The sequence below is a fragment of the Anopheles coustani genome, chromosome 3 (genome assembly GCF_943734705.1).
Source record: "Anopheles coustani chromosome 3, idAnoCousDA_361_x.2, whole genome shotgun sequence".
Classification (NCBI taxonomy): domain Eukaryota; kingdom Metazoa; phylum Arthropoda; class Insecta; order Diptera; family Culicidae; genus Anopheles; species Anopheles coustani.
Window position 1 is genome coordinate 30,242,665 of NC_071288.1, and position 20,321 is coordinate 30,262,985.

At 42.6% G+C, this 20,321-nt stretch overlaps 4 protein-coding genes across 5 annotated transcripts; all 4 read left to right on the forward strand.

The window, feature by feature from the left end:
• Positions 1 to 85: 85 nt before the first annotated feature.
• On the forward strand, positions 86 to 13,274 carry LOC131272389 (ras-like GTP-binding protein RhoL). Of its 2 annotated transcripts, none has more exons than XM_058274108.1 (5): positions 86 to 154; positions 3,070 to 3,270; positions 11,643 to 11,958; positions 12,042 to 12,159; positions 12,256 to 13,274. In XM_058274108.1, exons 3-5 carry the CDS (start codon positions 11,698 to 11,700, stop codon positions 12,459 to 12,461), a joined length of 585 nt encoding a protein of 194 aa, XP_058130091.1. In that variant the 5' UTR covers positions 86 to 154; positions 3,070 to 3,270; positions 11,643 to 11,697; the 3' UTR covers positions 12,462 to 13,274. The 2 variants fall into 2 exon arrangements, with proteins under 2 accessions (XP_058130091.1, XP_058130092.1); XM_058274109.1 differs by lacking the exon at positions 86 to 154 and adding an exon at positions 165 to 287.
• Positions 13,275 to 14,206: 932 nt separating this feature from the next.
• LOC131259134 (ras-like GTP-binding protein RhoL) lies at positions 14,207 to 15,450 on the forward strand. Its single transcript, XM_058260563.1, has 3 exons — positions 14,207 to 14,437; positions 14,521 to 14,638; positions 14,728 to 15,450. Exons 1-3 carry the CDS (start codon positions 14,207 to 14,209, stop codon positions 14,931 to 14,933), a joined length of 555 nt encoding a protein of 184 aa, XP_058116546.1. The 3' UTR covers positions 14,934 to 15,450.
• A 949-nt stretch (positions 15,451 to 16,399) lies between these two features.
• On the forward strand, positions 16,400 to 17,660 carry LOC131259144 (ras-like GTP-binding protein RhoL). Its single transcript, XM_058260573.1, has 3 exons — positions 16,400 to 16,630; positions 16,714 to 16,831; positions 16,921 to 17,660. Exons 1-3 carry the CDS (start codon positions 16,400 to 16,402, stop codon positions 17,124 to 17,126), a joined length of 555 nt encoding a protein of 184 aa, XP_058116556.1. The 3' UTR covers positions 17,127 to 17,660.
• Positions 17,661 to 18,592: 932 nt separating this feature from the next.
• LOC131259154 (ras-like GTP-binding protein RhoL) lies at positions 18,593 to 19,836 on the forward strand. The gene is made up of 3 exons (XM_058260584.1): positions 18,593 to 18,823; positions 18,907 to 19,024; positions 19,114 to 19,836. Exons 1-3 carry the CDS (start codon positions 18,593 to 18,595, stop codon positions 19,317 to 19,319), a joined length of 555 nt encoding a protein of 184 aa, XP_058116567.1. The 3' UTR covers positions 19,320 to 19,836.
• Positions 19,837 to 20,321: the final 485 nt, after the last annotated feature.

The following is a 20,321-nucleotide window of genomic DNA, read 5'->3' on the forward strand; positions in this document are numbered from 1 at the left end:
CGATCATGCATCTCTACTTCGAATTCCGCGTAGTTCGCAGCTCGCGGTTCGACGAACGCGACAACGAACCACATTCGTATTCCGACGGAGTTCGCGCGCGGTCGATATTTGTATCCGGTCCGTTACATATATGAACGTCATCTGCCGATAACGTGTAGGTTCTTTTTTTTTCAATTTGAATAGTAAATCTAAATACATACACGCCTGTTGACGGTTGCGCGGTTTTTGCTGCCAAAAACCACGCGCATACCTGTGTGCGCGACGTAATTCGCGGTTTGCCGTGCAAGGTAAAGGGACAACCTGTTGGGGACGTTGGATTTTTGTGTTTGTTTTTGTCGTTTGTTGCCGTTGGCGTGTGGATAGTGTCGGTCAGGGTGGGAGGATCGTACACAACGTGCGCCGGTTGGTTGCGTGATCGCGGACCACGAAACGATCAACGTGCCGCGTTGTGTTGCCGCTAATGGGGTCGATCTGAATACCAGCAAAGGAAGTGGAGAAACACAACGATAAACTGTGTTAAAGATGTGACGGTGCATACGATGGGATGTAAAATACGCGTTGGATCTTTCCCGATGAATTCTTCTTGATCCCTCGATCAATCTTTTGAAGATTGGTAGAAACCAGTATTTTCGGGACGGAGCAGATTTCCGGTTAACAAAACCGGAGTGGAGGTTCGTCACATATGAGGCGAGTTCGTCTGGTCGCCATGATAAACAAATTCAACAGAGCACTGTTGCTTTATGAAACCTAGCCCATATGTGGACGACTGTCTACCAAGAGAGAAATTGGCCTTTACGCCGTTTTAGTTAGAGCTACTAATTCTCGCGCCAGAACCACAGCTGAAGATCCGCTTAGTGGTGGATTCGGTGTTGAACGTGTTTTTCCCAAAATAACACCTTTCATTGCGATTTGGAACTCTCCCCTAGGTAGTCTTACTTGCCGGGAGATAAATGGTTTCTAACTGATTCAACGCCAACCCAAACGCACGATGTGCACGGGATTCCTTTTTTGGGAGATCAAGGAGAAGACACAATGGCGGCAGCGAATTTCGTCTTTGCAATGAATTGCCCGATGTTGTGTTAGTCACGAGGCGAAACGGGGAATGAACCTGTTGCTTGATTTTTTTAAACATTTGGCCAACACTTGTAACACCGAGCGACACACATGCATACACGCAGACAGAAAAATACCCCTTCCTGTTTTCTTCATCTTATTTTTTCTGTGGTGATGATGCTGAGGATCGTCACAAGCGATCGTGACGCGCGTCTACAGCAATGATCATAGTTCAGGGCGTGAATCTTCACCACGAAGATCGCGTAGTGCGCCATTCCAGCGTTCCATGCGTTTGGCAAACATGGACATCTTTATGGAGCAGAGTCGTTTTTTTTTGTTTGTTTGTTTGCCAAAGTGGTTCACGGACGGAAGTGTAAAACTCAAACGGCAGCGGGGAACGCCACAGAGACACGATGATCATATCGTACACACTTCATATCTTGGTACGCGCACATTTCCAGGAGATATCTTCTACCGCGAGAAAAAGGAAAAAAGGCCCGCCGGAATGGTGTTGGTGTTCGTGAGGGTGTAAGAATTTCCTCCGCGAGAGCCCTCCCACCCCTTGGACTTGAATGTCTGTTTGAATGTTATCGCGACGCGTTCGCGATTCGTCTACGTGCGAGCAGCAGCCCCTCAGCACGTTATCTTACGGCGCTTTTTTCTTCGTTTTGTTGAATTGCTGATATTGACAAAAGATACGAAACGGCACAAAACCTGCCGTTGCGATGCGAAACCGATGCCCGGTGTTGAGAAACGGCATCACCACACTGCACCAATATCGCAAACCCATCAATCACGAAACGGTTCACAGCCTGGTTCCTGGATGGGTTCTCGCTGGATGGCGACGTACGTCCACCCTTGTCGGGGTCCATTCCGGTGGAAGATTTTCGATTGGGTGCTCTGAGGAGCTCTGGGTTGGGTGATAAAAAATCATACACACACTTACAGACTATCGCGAGGGCAAGAATGGATTGACCAACTGGACATCGCCGGTGCTTCACGTTGTTATCAGTTACAAAAAGGCGAGAGAGAGAAGTCGAGAGGTCGCCTGTCGTGAAGTGTTTTCCCCCCGGGAGAATAGTTGTTGAAGCAAGGGTACAACGGAGGGAGACGGTCGCTGCAGTTTGTAAGCAGTTGATGTCGCTGCATCCCCCCGACTGTTCTGGACACTTCGTGGCAACAGTGTGTATATCTCGTCACGAGACCGACCGAATGTGCTGACGTGGTTCAAAGGCCTGCTTTCCGGTTAGAGTGTATGATTTGCGGCACTACTTCCGGGATCGGTTCTGCCTGTGGTTCCAACTGTGTTCGTGATCTTCAAACCGAACGGAAGTCTACGACTCCTTCTGTGTGTATCCGGTATCGGGCAGAAGACCCGCATTGGTTGGAGAACCGAAAGTGAAATGATAAACGTGTGATAGGGTAGTACGTGAGAGGTGGTTCCCTTATCAGGTGTCATTGAGGTTTTCATATATTTAAAGATATCAGATTTTTATCCAAATTTTAAACAACACATAAGACTCGCAGTTTTCTTTTATCTCGAACGATCTAAAACCGAATAGGTTTAATTGGAGTTCTTTTCGTGAATTGTTGCACAATCATCGCGAAACGTGAAGTACGCCAAACCGGGAAATGAGAGCCTGTGACCTACACTTGCGGCAAACAAATTTTGGAACTTAAGTACTGACCGTTAAATTTCCAGTGCTTGTTAGCGAAACGAATGCCTCATGTTGGATGTTGCGATATGGATTACTCGTGCTCGTCGTGCTTCAGCTTAAGTTTATCACATTCACACTATCGAGGACAAATTCCACCAGAACGTCTAAGCAACTATGAATGCCGCAACTCCAGCCGATGACATTTCCCTCGGGGATTGACATTTTCAAGCCGATTACAACCTCCGGTCGTGCCTACGTAACACACTCCGACAGCCAATCTCTGACGACCGACTGTGCATCTCAAGTGAAAAGTTGTTAATGAAGGTTTTTGGTTTTGTTTTTCTTTCCCCCGTGATAGTAACGAATTTTAACTCGAAAATACCACAAAGGTGACAACCGGTTTAGGGAACCAGTTGTGTTTGTGATTGTGTTAAAGAGGTGCCAAACGTTGAAAGCGATCACGAAACCTCAGCAGGTGAAAGTGTCCCGTGCGTTGCTGGATTGCCTACCGAGCTGGACGTACATATTTCGGGGCAACAACAAACGAACGAACGATAAGGTAAGCTGTAGAAGGAGATGTAGCCTATAGGGTTTTCACAGATGGTATAGAGTGTCTAGCCAAAATAAGGTTTTTTAAATGAAACTGTACTGAGGATTGTTAGAAGCTTACGGTAGGCACAATACGATATTTTATGTTTATTTTACAATAATACAGGATGCTTATTAGATACCAAACATGATTTTTTTTAAGTATCATGAAGAGGTATGGATATAAGAAAACCTATAAGGATTGAAGAATAAATTTTAAAAATTGATCTTCGTTGATTATGATCGAAAAGATGTGAATAATTCGTAGAAAATATATTTTCTTCCTGTAACTTTGCAACGCTCGGCTCGTAGCAGAACTCATTTCGCGGAAAACTGTGTGCGTGGGCTATTATAGGGAAACTCCACTCATTTCCCACGTGGTACATACGTTGATAAATTATGAACCAGAATTGCACGCTGTTAACCTATGTAGTATTCTTTTGATCGCGTTGGGCTTTCGTTTAAAACCCAAAAGAAAAACCAAGCTCGACACAAAACGAAAATAAAAACAGAAGCTCATCTCGCCTGTTAAAACTTGTACGGAGGGATTTTGTCGTTCGGCGTTCGACTTTAACTTTATGGAAGGAAGTGAACCTTGAAACAAAACAAAAACTGGTTGGAGGCTTCCCTGTGGCGGAACGCGATAAGAAACTTTGATTGCAAAAAAAAGCAATCTGTATCCTTTGAACGCTAGAACGCACGCTGTGTTGTGGTTCCGTCGACGGATGAGGAACATTTGCCAACCGGACACATTTTCACGAACAAAAATAAAAGGGAAAATGGTGGTAAATTGTTTTTAATTGTTCCCACTCCTAGTGGTCGGTGTAGCTAATGGAAGGTGGCGAATAGCAACTCCCATCATCTGGGGAACACGCGACTTGGTTTTTTTGTAAGGTGAGATACACATGTTTTACGTATTTGCTTGAAAATACATTTGCAAGTGTTTTCAAATGTATAATTAAGAATTATAAGTACCAACCGGCAAACAAATGATCTAGCACCTCCGAAAAGTAGAACAAATTGAAACCATTACCCAATTCCTGGACTAATGGTTAATTTTCTTATTCTTTTTTCACATGCAGAATCGAATTTGAAAATGTCTATAAAGCTTGTTGTAGTAAATCAACCAAACACATTAGGAAGGAAAAAAACAATTTTACGTGGTGATGGACCCCAAATTTACTCTTTATTTGATTAATGCGCATTCATTCCCTTAGTGTAAGCGGCTCCAAACGATGGACTTTCGGCTCGCCTGTTGTTTTGCGGCCTTGATCCTGAGCAAAATGATAGAAAATACGAATGTTCTTCATATTTCATCGAAATGATGCATTTCGTGGGGAGACGATTAGGAGGCGGGCGGAAGATGGATGCTTAAATTTGGGTATGTTTAGGTAATTTTGTTTTCATCTCGTGCCGCTTGGAAGCGAAATGTATACGAGGCAGAATTCATCTTGAACAAGCGAACGTGCGTTCGTCGATTAGATGAGAGCCATAAATTGAAGAATGTGGCGTACTTACATTTCGGAAGCGATTCAATTGGAACGCCGGTTTAACGTGGCATGGAGTATGTTTCCCGTTTCTTAACGAGAAGTAAACGATAGGGAATAAAATAAAAAAAACATCGATAGGTAATACGCCCGGTAAAGGAAACGCCACCATGCTCGTCTTCGCCGGCCGACCCTTTCCGTTTGCGGGCAATTGAATAAATACAAATAGCTGCAGCCTGCCCTTATTGGGAGGTAACGCAAATAATAAAACTCGACGATCACGCCCGACGCACTTCCTCGCGTTTTCCCCGCGACGGCGGGACCAGGCAGGGTGTCTGCCGTGTATGCTTGTGTGCCACATAATGCACCGTGGAATGTTTGGCGGTCGCTTCGGTGCGTCGTCACTTGCTGCGCGTTCAGGTTTATAAATCCATCCATACGTCGATCGGGCACGGTTTCTCCGTCGGCGTCCGACGATGACTGTGTCACTTCCGAGTGGAGGCCGCTGGAACCTGGCTCGTGTGACATAACAATGGCCTCGATGGCCTCGAAGAAGGCCATACCATCACACTTAATGTTCCTTTCCTTACGCCCGGTACTCATCGTTCCGTTTCGTTCATTCAATAATGTTTTGGAAAACATCCACCCCCGGGCGACAGGTTTCCCGGGAACCACAACAAGGGAAAGACGGGGTTTGGGCTCGATCCGGTTCGCCTAATCGGTTATTTCCGTCAACGTGCCACCTTGATGGGAAAACTAGCAGGGGAAGTTTCTCCAAGAAGGGATGTTTTCTTGAATGGGAAACAACAATTGGACGCTTGAACATAACCAACTTTACCTCTTGCTCATAGTTGTCACATCTGTCTTTTATCCATGCCGAACGTTTTTCAGCGTTTCATTCGAAACCAAAAATGGGTGTTCGATTAGCCCTTTGCAAGGTTGCTCTCTTCGGGCTCGTACCAATTTCACCTTCCCTGAAGATCAACCAAACCACTTTAGGTCGGCATCAGTACCTGCCAAGTGGATTGGCCCAGTTTTGGCCATGATTCATCCCCCTTCCGCCCTCCCAAGGGCACCGAGTGTTGGTGCGCATGTGTTTGCGGTCTGACGCATCACGCAGAGTCAGTCCCCGAACGCGCAACGCTGAGTAATGGCCAGCCCCATATAACCCACATTGTCGGTTAAAGAAACTTCATTGCGAGAAAGTTCTAGACTACAACATGCATGTGCAAATGAACAAATTTCTTACAGACGCCGAATGCCAAATATGCAATTTTCCGAGAAAATGCTATCAACACTTTTTTTGTGACGTATACGTACGTACAGGAAATTACAAGATTGAATCAAAGTTCAAACACGCGGTTCAATGTAGTATAGCACAATCGTACCTAATCGTTTGCTTCAATTAATTTATCAAGGAAACCTAGGGAAAATATTGTTTTTAGTGGAAAACGGGACAATGCTTACTTACTAACGAATATAGTTCGATTATCAAATCACTAGTCCTCATGACAAAAAAATTAATTCGTAAAGAAAACAAATGTGTATAAACTCAACTCAAGTAAATGTATTCCTGAGCAGCTGAAAAACTCGTCGTCCGTTAGTAAAAATAAGAATTTTGCATGCACTTATGATTATGTGAGTTCTCAATATAAATAAGACTTTTGGCAAACAATATTTGATTACTTCGATGCACTTTATCGTGTCGTTACGGTAGAAAACATGAAGTTCATTTATTAGGTAGTATATAAAAAATAAACTCATATACAAACAATTGAGGGTATTTTAATTGGGAGGACGGAAACGATACGAACTGTCAGATGACTCGTCGCGGTCCCATACAAAAGGTAAACAACACCTTTGAAAAAAACGAAAAAATGGCTAGCCGCATCGTCTCGACACGTAGGTGGCGTCGTTTTGGATCGTCGAGACGGCCAGCCATTTTTTCGCTTTTTTCAAAGTGTTGTTTACCTTTTGTATGGGCCAGTGTCGAGAAGTTTATCGTTTCCGCGCTCCCAATCGTGATACCCTCAAATATCGCCTTCAACACAAAACCTACGGTGTACGTTCATAGCGATTTCGATGCGATTTTGCGGGAATGCTTTCGGGAAATTTTCTTTCACTGGATATGATTTTTTGCTAGATGCTTAGTACAAGACATCAAGTTTCCGCTGTAAGAACAAAAATGGATGGTGCTATTGCGTTGCCGGTAATCCCATACAAAATTCATCCCTCGCGGTGAATATACCCACTCGTGGTAACTTTGCTCCTTCCGAACACCATTACTTTTCCGGTTGTTTCTTTCGCCGGGGATTAACACAAGAAAAAGCTAGCTTTTATCGCATAACCTTTAATAAACCTACAGGACAGGTGGTTTTCGGAACCTTACATACCTCAATTCAATTTGTTACGTATTTGCCTCTCTCGGTTCAACCCACCGGGCTGGCCTTTTCGTATCGCCGGAACTTGCTCCCATTTATCTGTGACAGATGGAAAGTAGCTCCAGTATCGCGAACCTCTAGCAACCTAGAAGAAGCCTAGTTCTTCCGCCACCGTACGCTCTCAATTTACATCCATTAATCTTTGACCTCGTGGACTGACCTCCGGTGGGGTTAAGATTTTTGGCTACCAGAGCACGTTCCTCCGATGGCGTGCGTTCGATTCCTAACCGAGCGTGTTGTGTTGTGGTGGAAGCACGCGAGAAACCGACCCGTGTAGGGCGTGTGTTTGAGTGCGGGTTGAAGATAAAATTAATTTACCTCAATTAACAACAGGCTGCCACGCCGGGGGTAACAAACATACCTCCGTCCCGGGGGATGCATTTTAATGCTGCTTGAGTAGAAGCATCGAAAGCAAGCCTGTACGACATACATGTTTGCCGGTTTTATAACATGACCTAGAAGCAGTGGGTCAATCATTCTTATTTGGTTACCTTTAAATAACTTAAGGCAAGTTGCGCGACAGTCGAGCGGTAGCGCCGGTTAGAAAATCGACCACCTCGACGTCGTGGGTTCGAATCCCAGCTGAGACCGGACCCTCCCCTGTACGAAAGGACTATCCACGTACACATCGGGTAAAAGTCTCCCGTAAGCCCTTAACGGGCAGGCATGACCAGCAAGGTCATTACGCCAAGAAGAAAAAGAAAAACTTGGATATAAATGTACTACTTCTTTGCTGGCAAGGTAGAATACTCTACCATAGGAATGCAAAGTAAATGCAAACGTCGTGAAACTTTCTAGCGACGTGCAAAAGAAACTCCGCATCCGCACAGGGTCATGTGAAGCTCGGACAATTTAGCGGCGATTGGTTATCATCGTTCTGGCATTGTCGGCATCTCGTGCGATAGTGATAAGAAGGTGTCGTGCCTAAGTAGATGGGCACAAAATCAATACACAATCTTAGGGCTTGCAACTCGTTGACAATTTGTCACCTTTTCGCTTGACACGGAGGGATCGATTTTGTTGCAATTTCTATAACAAAAGAGTTAGTCAATGCATCTAATATTTCATTGTGTGTTTCCCCGGCTTCATGCGGTGGGGAGGCTAATTTAAAAAAAAAGTTTCGAAATGTTTGAGTTTTCTCTTATCGAACTGGGAAATCCGGCTCTTGCTCGTACCGTTACAAGTTGGATGATAATGCGTATTTGCTTGTAAATTTTATACATGTTCTTTTTCCTATGCCTTCACGGGTACGATTTGTCGTCGTGATTCATTCCGCTACCATTCAGTGTGATGCTATGTTTATGCTCTAACTTCGTGCACACGAGTATGTGTCACTGAAAGCGCACCATCCTATGAATAATTGAACCCACTCTTAAACCAGCACCTCGCAGGCGAACTTTCGTTGGCAGCAATTTAACGTTTCGTTCTGCACCTGAGATGGTGAGTAATGGGAGATGGGATTGTACACTCCGTTGGGTGGATGCTTTGTTTCAACTTTGCTTATTAGCAACAGGGTAGAGAGTTTGACATAAGGGTGTTTTGTTTTTGTTAGTAACTATGGAAGTGTGTGAACTCGTTGGAAAGTGTCAGTAAGCTTCTATTGCTTATGTTTCAATTAACTCTTCTTGTGAGTGTACATCTCCATGTCCCAGTGAAGTGAACTCTTCCAGATAAAAACTGCATGCAGCAGCGACAAAACAAGTACGCATTTCAATAAAGTTGAAAGATAACGTATGCAATCTTTTTCCAGCGCTAGAAGCAATCTAAAAGCGTTGTGGAGGAATGTTCGCGCGAGAATTGGATATCTCTTGGGTACTCATATCACCGTCTGATGCCAACTAGTGCCCAATTGACACGGAAAATAGTTTCAACAAATGCACATGTTTGCAGTAAATGGAAAATTCTTCTACGCTGCTTCGGAAGGCGATCAGTATGGAGGTGGCGAATTCGTTTATGCCCTTTGTCGGTGCAATCCACCACTAGGACGAATGCCGCTTGGTGCGGGTCACATGTGAGGCATGTCTTTAAAGTTGACACGTAAGGAAATAGCATGAAGCGTGTAATATATGCATTGTATGTTGGGAAATGTAACAAACACAAATATAATTTTCCCTGTCGATTGCAATGTGAACGATCAAACTCTCAAACACTTTCATTAATTTTGTTTTATCTCTTTCTAACATTTGTTTCAAATATTGTAATGCTTCAACCCTACTTTTTTCGAAGACGCTCTTGTTCGGACGCATGATGTAAGATCTACTTTTACTCAAGTGCGTAAACTCATCATCACTCGACACTGGCGGTGAATCAGCGCCCGGCCATTTGATAAATCGAAACCAGCTATAACCAATCGAAACCAGGCGCTATCTTGCATTTTAAAATAGATTAACCCAGGGAAAACATGGCACTCACTTTGATAGCGACGGTAACGTTCTAAAAACTTTTATAAATATTCAAAAATTTTGCCGATAACACCAACCGGACATTTTTCCATTTTTTATTATAGTTTATATCTAAAATCCTCGAATAAAAAACTCTAATATAGTAAAAATTTTGTTATATTTCACGTATCAAGGGAATGTTTCGAGGCTTTTAGCAACTCTTATCTTATTAATATTGTATATTACCCATTTGTGGTACGAGCTTTCTAGCCGTTCCAATTGGGACGTGGAATTTCCTGAAAGAAACAATGACCAAACAAGAGTAAAGAACGACACACCGTGAATGAGTCACGGAGGCTAGCAAATTGTGGGCTCGTCCGGTTGCCCGCCCCGGGGAATCCTTTTGGGATATTCGTTAGGTCCGATGCGTTGATGTTTCATTCGACGGTTAAGTAAATCCACGAGTAAGCGCACACCCTGCTTGAAATATTCCAATGGGAAATTAAAATTCGAACACGTTAAAGTTCATTTCAAACATTGCTATTTTGTTTACGATATCTTTAAAACGTTATCTAGGATAAGTACTTGATATTGCTTACATTGATTACATGTATAAACCAAAATCGGAATCAGTCACCACTAGTTATCTTTTCCCGTAGCTGTATGGTACGACGATACATTTCACTGGTGCGCAATCAATTTTACTGAACCAGCACCCAAGCAAGGTGTTCGACCGTTGAACAAATCGTCTCGTCATGTTTCACTTCCTACGTGTTTGTTCATCGCGGTTTTGCTCTTCTCCCCGTGGAATCATTATGTCTCTTCATCATCTCGACGGTCGAATAGGGGGCAGGAGAGTGGGCGTCCATTTGTTGCGCTTGGAAACAACTTCTGCAAAACAAATAGCTACCACTTTTCCGACACCCTCCGGTAGCAATGGCTTTCAATTAGCAATTTTCTCGATCGTGATTGTTTGTTGCCTAGCACCGATCACGGTTGGCACGGTCGTGGTCGTGTGCTGCATTTGGCAGGAAAATGCAACATTTCCCAACGGTACGATAAACTAACCGATAAACGAATTGCATCACGCTTTATTGGTGGCCAAACACGAAGGGCGTTTTTTAAGAAGCAGTGAAAAAAAAACAAATGTTTGCAAAATCCAAGTACTTACGTTGGATAGTGTTGTTATGTTTAAATTATTACGCATTTAATATTTTTAGCATTTTTTATTGAATAATGTCCGGCATCATGTAGAAGCTAAATGTGGAAACAATGGAATTTTAAAATGTATTTTCCAGTGGTTTGTTCGTCAAAGATTTTGTATTGTAATTTTCTATGTAATTTCACGCCGTGCCTTTTTGTGTGTGCTAACGATTTACCAAGCTCGAGGGGTAGAAAAAAAAACCGGAAAGGTGGGTGCAAAAACAAATAGTAAAAAACTATGTTTCTCCAAATGTTTCTCAGCAACCAAATAATTTTATGTAGAATTTAAAATTATCTAAGGAATTTTAATGATAAAAAAATGAAGGGGTTATTCTATCTGCTATGACGGTTATGGTTGCATGAATAATCTGACGACTAGGATTTTTTCGGGGACCGGCCTGGATTAGGCTCTCCAAAATGGGTCGACAAAGTCCGAAACAAACAAAATTTATTTAATGATATCAATTTAAATAAACGTAATATGCATACAAATAATAAAAATAAATAAATGTAATTACAACGAACAAACAGTCAGTAAAACAAGTACAAAATTTAACGAAAATAAGTATCAAAATGAATTATTAATCGCCACACTTTTCAATAATTGCACTAGAAAATTGATAGTAATAAAAGGGGTTTTGGGTTCTTTTTTTTTACCACCAATTTTGTGTAAAGAGAGTGAAAATGAAAAATAATTTCAAGGCCCAATATCCACCTTGGATCCTCTGTGCATTGCTGTACCTTGCATCCTTTGTACCTTAGTTAATCGTGAAAATGGTGGAGTGAAATATTCACTAACGTTCCCTTTTTGTCTCTTTCGGTATCGTCCAGTTTCATCTACCGTAGGTCGCAAGGTCAGCCGGAGGAGTAACCCCGTTTCAAAGATATGACACACAGCAATGGAAGGACGGATAGTGCCGGTGGACTGCGGCCACTGAAGATAACGACGGTCGGGGATGGTATGGTGGGAAAGACGTGCATGCTGATCACCTACACCAGAAACGAGTTCCCGACCGAGTACGTACCGACCGTGTTCGATAACCACGCGTGCAACATCGTCATCGATGGCTCGGACTATTCTCTCACGCTGTGGGACACGGCCGGCCAGGAGGACTACGAGCGACTTCGACCACTAAGCTACCCCAACGTAAGTATTCTGAATCGTGCATCCGAAAGAATCACAGTTAATGTAATGTTGTACGCTTTCCTCACATTGGGGATCGTTTGCAGACCGCCTGCTTCCTCATCTGCTACTCGATATCGAGCCGTACGTCGTACGACAACATTCTATCCAAATGGTGGCCGGAGGTGCGAACTCACCTACCAGGGGCACCGATAGTGCTCGTAGGTATGTAGACGACGATTAAATGGCTACTCGAACCGACAAAGTGTTGGGCTAATAGTAGATGTTTTTACTGTTTGACTTCATCCTCATTCACTGTAGGCACCAAGAGCGATCTGCGCGTTCCGGGCTCGGAAAAGTTCGTCACCACGGCCGAGGGCAAAAAGATGAAGCACAAAATCAAGGCGTACGCGCTGGTGGAATGCTCAGCAAAACGGAAAGAGAACCTGCACGAGGTGTTCGAGGAGGCGGTCCGGGCGGCGGAGAAGAAACCACACGTGAGCCAGCGATCCTGCACGATACTTTAGTGCTCGGACGATAGTTTAGTGGCTGGATGGCTCCCTTTGCGGGCACGGGTGGTTACGTTCAATTCTTACGCTAAGGATTGCAGGATATTCCGAAAGCACTCGGCTGGTTAGCTGATAAAGCTTTGATATCGTTGAAGTACACGAATCCTGATAGAAAAGCACCAAATCCGACGAGCGGTACCCGCACCCATCGTTTTGATTCGGCGCCAGATATCAGCCACGCCGAGAACTGACCGAAGCAGAACCGAGAAAGTCACATTAGAAAGATTTTATTGGTCTTTCAATTTCTACGGGCTTAATATAAAAATAGTTTACTATAATCAAGTAAAACTAGCCTTTCGGATATCAACTCTTTTTCCTACAACATTTTCTAAGCCCGTGATATCGTGCTAATTATGAGCTTCGATCGTAAGCGATCAATAATTTAGCTCCGTGAGAGTGTATTCATATACAGTAAATAGTCAAAACCGTATAAAAAGAAAACACCATCACCCTAACTCTTTATGGTTACGGTAAGGCGTAACGAATGATTCCTATATGTTATGTTTAAATTCTCTCATCTCGCGGCCAATGCTAGTTTAAAGACGAACCGGTGTCGATTAACGGTTTCTTTTGGTGCACCAAGCTAAGCGTTTAGTGCGCACAGTTTTGGCAGAGAAATGTAGTTGTTATCGATTTTAAGCGAAAGCAGAACCGAGAGTGTTTAACGATAGAAGAAAGAAAAAACAATCTAGCAACGATCGGTTGCATTTGTACTGTATTCTTGTTTTATGTGCTTGTTGAATAAACTAGTCATTTTAAGTAGCATACACACCCTACTGTGTTTTATTAAAACAATGTAGAAAAACCACGCATGTTCTGAATCATCAAAAGTTAATCAGCAAACTGCATACTTTGATTATTGCTACTCGGTTCTCACGCCTGTTCAAGGCATATCAACTGTTGAGTCCAACGGATTGAAAGGGTTCTGCGTTCATTAAAGTCACAGTAAATTCCGTGCGGAAGTCAAAAACGGACGCAACTGTGCATTGGCAAAACGCTGGGAGATTTGTTTGCCATATTCGAAAACCCTTCGACAAGTTAACAACGAACAACGCTTAATTTAGGTGTTGAGTCAGGGTCTCAATATTGGAAACAATATATTAGAACAATAGAGTCATGTATATTTTTGTGTAGCATTTTTACGGTCGATTTTTCGGGACTGCAGCTTTTGGATACAGGTAAGCACGAGAGAATTACGATACATTTGGCAGTATTGTTCACTGTGTATACTTTTGTACGAACTATGCAGCAACGAAAAGCTCATGGATATGGTATTTCAAAAACTTCTTTTCTTTGATGATTCATACAGAATAACATATATGCATATGCACTATTATTAGTTATACATAAAGTTACCATTTAGTTGTTTGGCGTTATTTAGATCTTAGGTTGAACGTGAACATATATTTCATGTAAAGGAATTTCATTCAAAAAACATTGTTTGATCAACATTTAGCGTATGTATGGAGTGACTATTTCCTGTTTTCAATTTAAATTTAATGTGATTTTGTTTTGATATTCAAATAGCTTACTTAGTAGAATTGAGGGAATATCGGAGCTATCTATTTCATATTTTATGATGTAAAGTTTAGAAAAAAAATGAAAGTCAAAAGTGGTAATTCTGTTTTTGATTAGTTGTAACAATGATTTTTTAACATTTCCATAAATCCTAGAGCGAGTAAACTAAGGCCCACGTTACTGATATGGTGGTAGTGGGGCCCTTCAAGGTAGTGACCGTCGGGGATGGTATGGTAGGAAAGACGTACATGCTGATCACCTACGCCCGAAACGAGTTCCCGATCGAGTGCCTACCGACCGTGTTCGACAACCACGCGTGCAACATCGTCATCGATGGCTCGGACTATTCTCTTACGCTGTGGGACACGCCCGGCCGAGAGGACTGCGAGCGACTTCGTCCACTAAGCTACTCCAACGTAAGTATTCTGAATCGTACATCCGAAAGAATCACAGTTAATGTAGTGTTATATGCTTTCCTCACATTGGGGACCGTTTGCAGACCGATTGTTTCCTCATCTGCTACTCGATATCGAGCCGTACGTCGTACGACAACATTCTATCCAAATGGTGGCCGGAGGTGCGAACTCACCTACCAGAGGCAGCGATAGTGCTCGTAGGTATGTAGAAGAAGACTAAATGGCTACTCGAACCGACAAAGTGTTGGGCTAATAGCAGTTGTTTTTATTGTTTGACTTCATCTACGCAGGCACCAAAAGCGATCTGCGCGTTCCGGGCTCGGAAAAGTTCGTCACCACGGCCGAGGGCAAAAAGATGAAGCACAAAATCAAGGCGTACGCGCTGGTGGAATGCTCAGCAAAACGGAAAGAGAACCTGCACGAGGTGTTCAAGAAGGCGGTCCGGGCGGCGGAGAAGAGACCTTACATGGGTCATCGATCCTGCACGATACTTTAGTGGCCGTCCGGGACGGGTGCGAGTGGTTACGATCAATTCTTACGCTAAGGATTACAGGATATTCCGAAAACACTCGGCTGGTTAGCTGATAAAGCACCAAATCCGACGAGCGATACTCGAACCTATCGTTTTGATTCGGCGCCAGAATGATTAAGCTCCGTGAGAGTGTATTCATATACAGTAAATAGTCAAAACCGTATAAAAAGAAAACACCCTAACTCTTAATGGTTGTGGTAAGGCGTAACGAATGATTCCTATATGTTATGTTTAAATCCTCTCATCTCGCGGCCAATGCTAGTTTAAAGACGAACCGGTGTCGATTAACGGTTTCTTTTGGTGCACCAAGCTAAGCGTTTAGTGCGCACAGTTTTGGCAGAGAAATGTAGTTGTTATCGATTTTAAGCGAAAGCAGAAGCGAGAGTGTTTAACGATAGAAGAAAGAAAAAACAATCTAGTAACGATCGGTTGCATTTGTACTGTATTCTTGTTTTGTATGCTTGTTGAATAAACTGGTCATTTTAAGTAACATACCGACTCAACTGTGTTTTATTAAAACAATGTAGAAAAACCACGCATGTTCTGAATCATCAAAAGTTAATCAGCAAACTGCATACTTTGATTATTGCTACTCGGTTCTCACGCCTGTTCAAGGCATATCAACTGTTGAGTCCAACGGATTGAAAGGGTTCTGCGTTCATTAAAGTCACAGTAAATTCCGTGCGGAAGTCAAAAACGGACGCAACTGTGCATTGGCAAAACGCTGGGAGATTTGTTTGCCATATTCGAAAACCCTTCGACAAGTTAACAACGAACAACGCTTAATTTAGGTGTTGAGTCAGGGTCTCAATATTGGAAACAATATATTAGAACAATAGAGTCATGTATATTTTTGTGTAGCATTTTTACGGTCGATTTTTCGGGACTGCAGCTTTTGGATACAGGTAAGCACGAGAGAATTACGATACATTTGGCAGTATTGTTCACTGTGTATACTTTTGTACGAACTATGCAGCAACGAAAAGCTCATGGATATGGTATTTCAAAAACTTCTTTTCTTTGATGATTCATACAGAATAACATATATGCATATGCACAATTATTAGTTATACATAAAGTTACCATTTAGTTGTTTGGCGTTATTTAGATCTTAGGTTGAACGTGAACATATATTTCATGTAAAGGAATTTCATTCAAAAAACATTGTTTGATCAACATTTAGCGTATGTATGGAGTGACTATTTCCTGTTTTCAATTTAAATTTAATGTGATTTTGTTTTGTTATTCAAATAGCTTACTTAGTAGAATTGAGGGAATATCGGAGCTATCTATTTCATATTTTATGATGTAAAGTTTAGAAAAAAAATGAAAGTCAAAAGTGGTAATTCTGTTTTTGATTAGTTGTAACAATGATTTTTTAACATTTCCATAAATCCTAGAGCGAGTAAACTAAGGCCCACGTTACTGATATGGTGGTAGTGGGGCCCTTCAAGGTAGTGACCGTCGGGGATGGTATGGTAGGAAAGACGTACATGCTGATCACCTACGCCCGAAACGAGTTCCCGATCGAGTGCCTACCGACCGTGTTCGACAACCACGCGTGCAACATCGTCATCGATGGCTCGGACTATTCTCTTACGCTGTGGGACACGCCCGGCCGAGAGGACTGCGAGCGACTTCGTCCACTAAGCTACTCCAACGTAAGTATTCTGAATCGTACATCCGAAAGAATCACAGTTAATGTAGTGTTATATGCTTTCCTCACATTGGGGACCGTTTGCAGACCGATTGTTTCCTCATCTGCTACTCGATATCGAGCCGTACGTCGTACGACAACATTCTATCCAAATGGTGGCCGGAGGTGCGAACTCACCTACCAGAGGCAGCGATAGTGCTCGTAGGTATGTAGAAGAAGACTAAATGGCTACTCGAACCGACAAAGTGTTGGGCTAATAGCAGTTGTTTTTATTGTTTGACTTCATCTACGCAGGCACCAAAAGCGATCTGCGCGTTCCGGGCTCGGAAAAGTTCGTCACCACGGCCGAGGGCAAAAAGATGAAGCACAAAATCAAGGCGTACGCGCTGGTGGAATGCTCAGCAAAACGGAAAGAGAACCTGCACGAGGTGTTCAAGAAGGCGGTCCGGGCGGCGGAGAAGAGACCTTACATGGGTCATCGATCCTGCACGATACTTTAGTGGCCGTCCGGGACGGGTGCGAGTGGTTACGATCAATTCTTACGCTAAGGATTACAGGATATTCCGAAAACACTCGGCTGGTTAGCTGATAAAGCACCAAATCCGACGAGCGATACTCGAACCTATCGTTTTGATTCGGCGCCAGAATGATTAAGCTCCGTGAGAGTGTATTCATATACAGTAAATAGTCAAAACCGTATAAAAAGAAAACACCCTAACTCTTAATGGTTGTGGTAAGGCGTAACGAATGATTCCTATATGTTATGTTTAAATCCTCTCATCTCGCGGCCAATGCTAGTTTAAAGACGAACCGGTGTCGATTAACGGTTTCTTTTGGTGCACCAAGCTAAGCGTTTAGTGCGCACAGTTTTGGCAGAGAAATGTAGTTGTTATCGATTTTAAGCGAAAGCAGAACCGAGAGTGTTTAACGATAGAAGAAAGAAAAAACAATCTAGCAACGATCGGTTGCATTTGTACTGTATTCTTGTTTTATGTGCTTGTTGAATAAACTAGTCATTTTAAGTAGCATACACACCCTACTGTGTTTTATTAAAACAATGTAGAAAAACCACGCATGTTCTGAATCATCAAAAGTTAATCAGCAAACTGCATACTTTGATTATTGCTACTCGGTTCTCACGCCTGTTCAAGGCATATCAACTGTTGAGTCCAACGGATTGAAAGGGTTCTGCGTTCATTAAAGTCACAGTAAATTCCGTGCGGAAGTCAAAAACGGACGCAACTGTGCATTGGCAAAACGCTGGGAGATTTGTTTGCCATATTCGAAAACCCTTCGACAAGTTAACAACGAACAACGCTTAATTTAGGTGTTGAGTCAGGGTCTCAATATTGGAAACAATATATTAGAACAATAGAGTCATGTATATTTTTGTGTAGCATTTTTACGGTCGATTTTTCGGGACTGCAGCTTTTGGATACAGGTAAGCACGAGAGAATTACGATACATTTGGCAGTATTGTTCACTGTGTATACTTTTGTACGAACTATGCAGCAACGAAAAGCTCATGGATATGGTATTTCAAAAACTTCTTTTCTTTGATGATTCATACAGAATAACATATATGCATATGCACAATTATTAGTTATACATAAAGTTACCATTTAGTTGTTTGGCGTTATTTAGATCTTAGGTTGAACGTGAACATATATTTCATGTAAAGGAATTTCATTCAAAAAACATTGTTTGATCAACATTTAGCGTATGTATGGAGTGACTATTTCCTGTTTTCAATTTAAATTTAATGTGATTTTGTTTTGTTATTCAAATAGCTTACTTAGTAGAATTGAGGGAATATCGGAGCTATCTATTTCATATTTTATGATGTAAAGTTTAGAAAAAAAATGAAAGTCAAAAGTGGTAATTCTGTTTTTGATTAGTTGTAACAATGATTTTTTAACATTTCCATAAATCCTAGAGCGAGTAAACTAAGGCCCACGTTACTGATATGGTGGTAGTGGGGCCCTTCAAGGTAGTGACCGTCGGGGATGGTATGGTAGGAAAGACGTACATGCTGATCACCTACGCCCGAAACGAGTTCCCGATCGAGTGCCTACCGACCGTGTTCGACAACCACGCGTGCAACATCGTCATCGATGGCTCGGACTATTCTCTTACGCTGTGGGACACGCCCGGCCGAGAGGACTGCGAGCGACTTCGTCCACTAAGCTACTCCAACGTAAGTATTCTGAATCGTACATCCGAAAGAATCACAGTTAATGTAGTGTTATATGCTTTCCTCACATTGGGGACCGTTTGCAGACCGATTGTTTCCTCATCTGCTACTCGATATCGAGCCGTACGTCGTACGACAACATTCTATCCAAATGGTGGCCGGAGGTGCGAACTCACCTACCAGAGGCAGCGATAGTGCTCGTAGGTATGTAGAAGAAGACTAAATGGCTACTCGAACCGACAAAGTGTTGGGCTAATAGCAGTTGTTTTTATTGTTTGACTTCATCTACGCAGGCACCAAAAGCGATCTGCGCGTTCCGGGCTCGGAAAAGTTCGTCACCACGGCCGAGGGCAAAAAGATGAAGCACAAAATCAAGGCGTACGCGCTGGTGGAATGCTCAGCAAAACGGAAAGAGAACCTGCACGAGGTGTTCAAGAAGGCGGTCCGGGCGGCGGAGAAGAGACCTTACATGGGTCATCGATCCTGCACGATACTTTAGTGGCCGTCCGGGACGGGTGCGAGTGGTTACGATCAATTCTTACGCTAAGGATTACAGGATATTCCGAAAACACTCGGCTGGTTAGCTGATAAAGCACCAAATCCGACGAGCGATACTCGAACCTATCGTTTTGATTCGGCGCCAGAATGATTAAGCTCCGTGAGAGTGTATTCATATACAGTAAATAGTCAAAACCGTATAAAAAGAAAACACCCTAACTCTTAATGGTTGTGGTAAGGCGTAACGAATGATTCCTATATGTTATGTTTAAATCCTCTCATCTCGCGGCCAATGCTAGTTTAAAGACGAACCGGTGTCGATTAACGGTTTCTTTTGGTGCACCAAGCTAAGCGTTTAGTGCGCACAGTTTTGGCAGAGAAATGTAGTTGTTATCGATTTTAAGCGAAAGCAGAAGCGAGAGTGTTTAACGATAGAAGAAAGAAAAAACAATCTAGTAACGATCGGTTGCATTTGTACTGTATTCTTGTTTTGTATGCTTGTTGAATAAACTGGTCATTTTAAGTAACATACCGACTCAACTGTGTTTTATTAAAACAATGTAGAAAAACCACGCATGTTCTGAATCATCAAAAGTTAATCAGCAAACTGCATACTTTGATTATTGCTACTCGGTTCTCACGCCTGTTCAAGGCATATCAACTGTTGAGTCCAACGGATTGAAAGGGTTCTGCGTTCATTAAAGTCACAGTAAATTCCGTGCGGAAGTCAAAAACGGACGCAACTGTGCATTGGCAAAACGCTGGGAGATTTGTTTGCCATATTCGAAAACCCTTCGACAAGTTAACAACGAACAACGCTTAATTTAGGTGTTGAGTCAGGGTCTCAATATTAGAAACAATATATATGAACAATAGAGTCATGTATATTTTTGTGTAACATTTTTACGGTCGATTTTTCGGAGCTACAGCTTTTGAATACAGGTAAGCATGAGAGAATTACGATAAATGTACAGTACAGATACAGTATTGTTCACTGTGTATA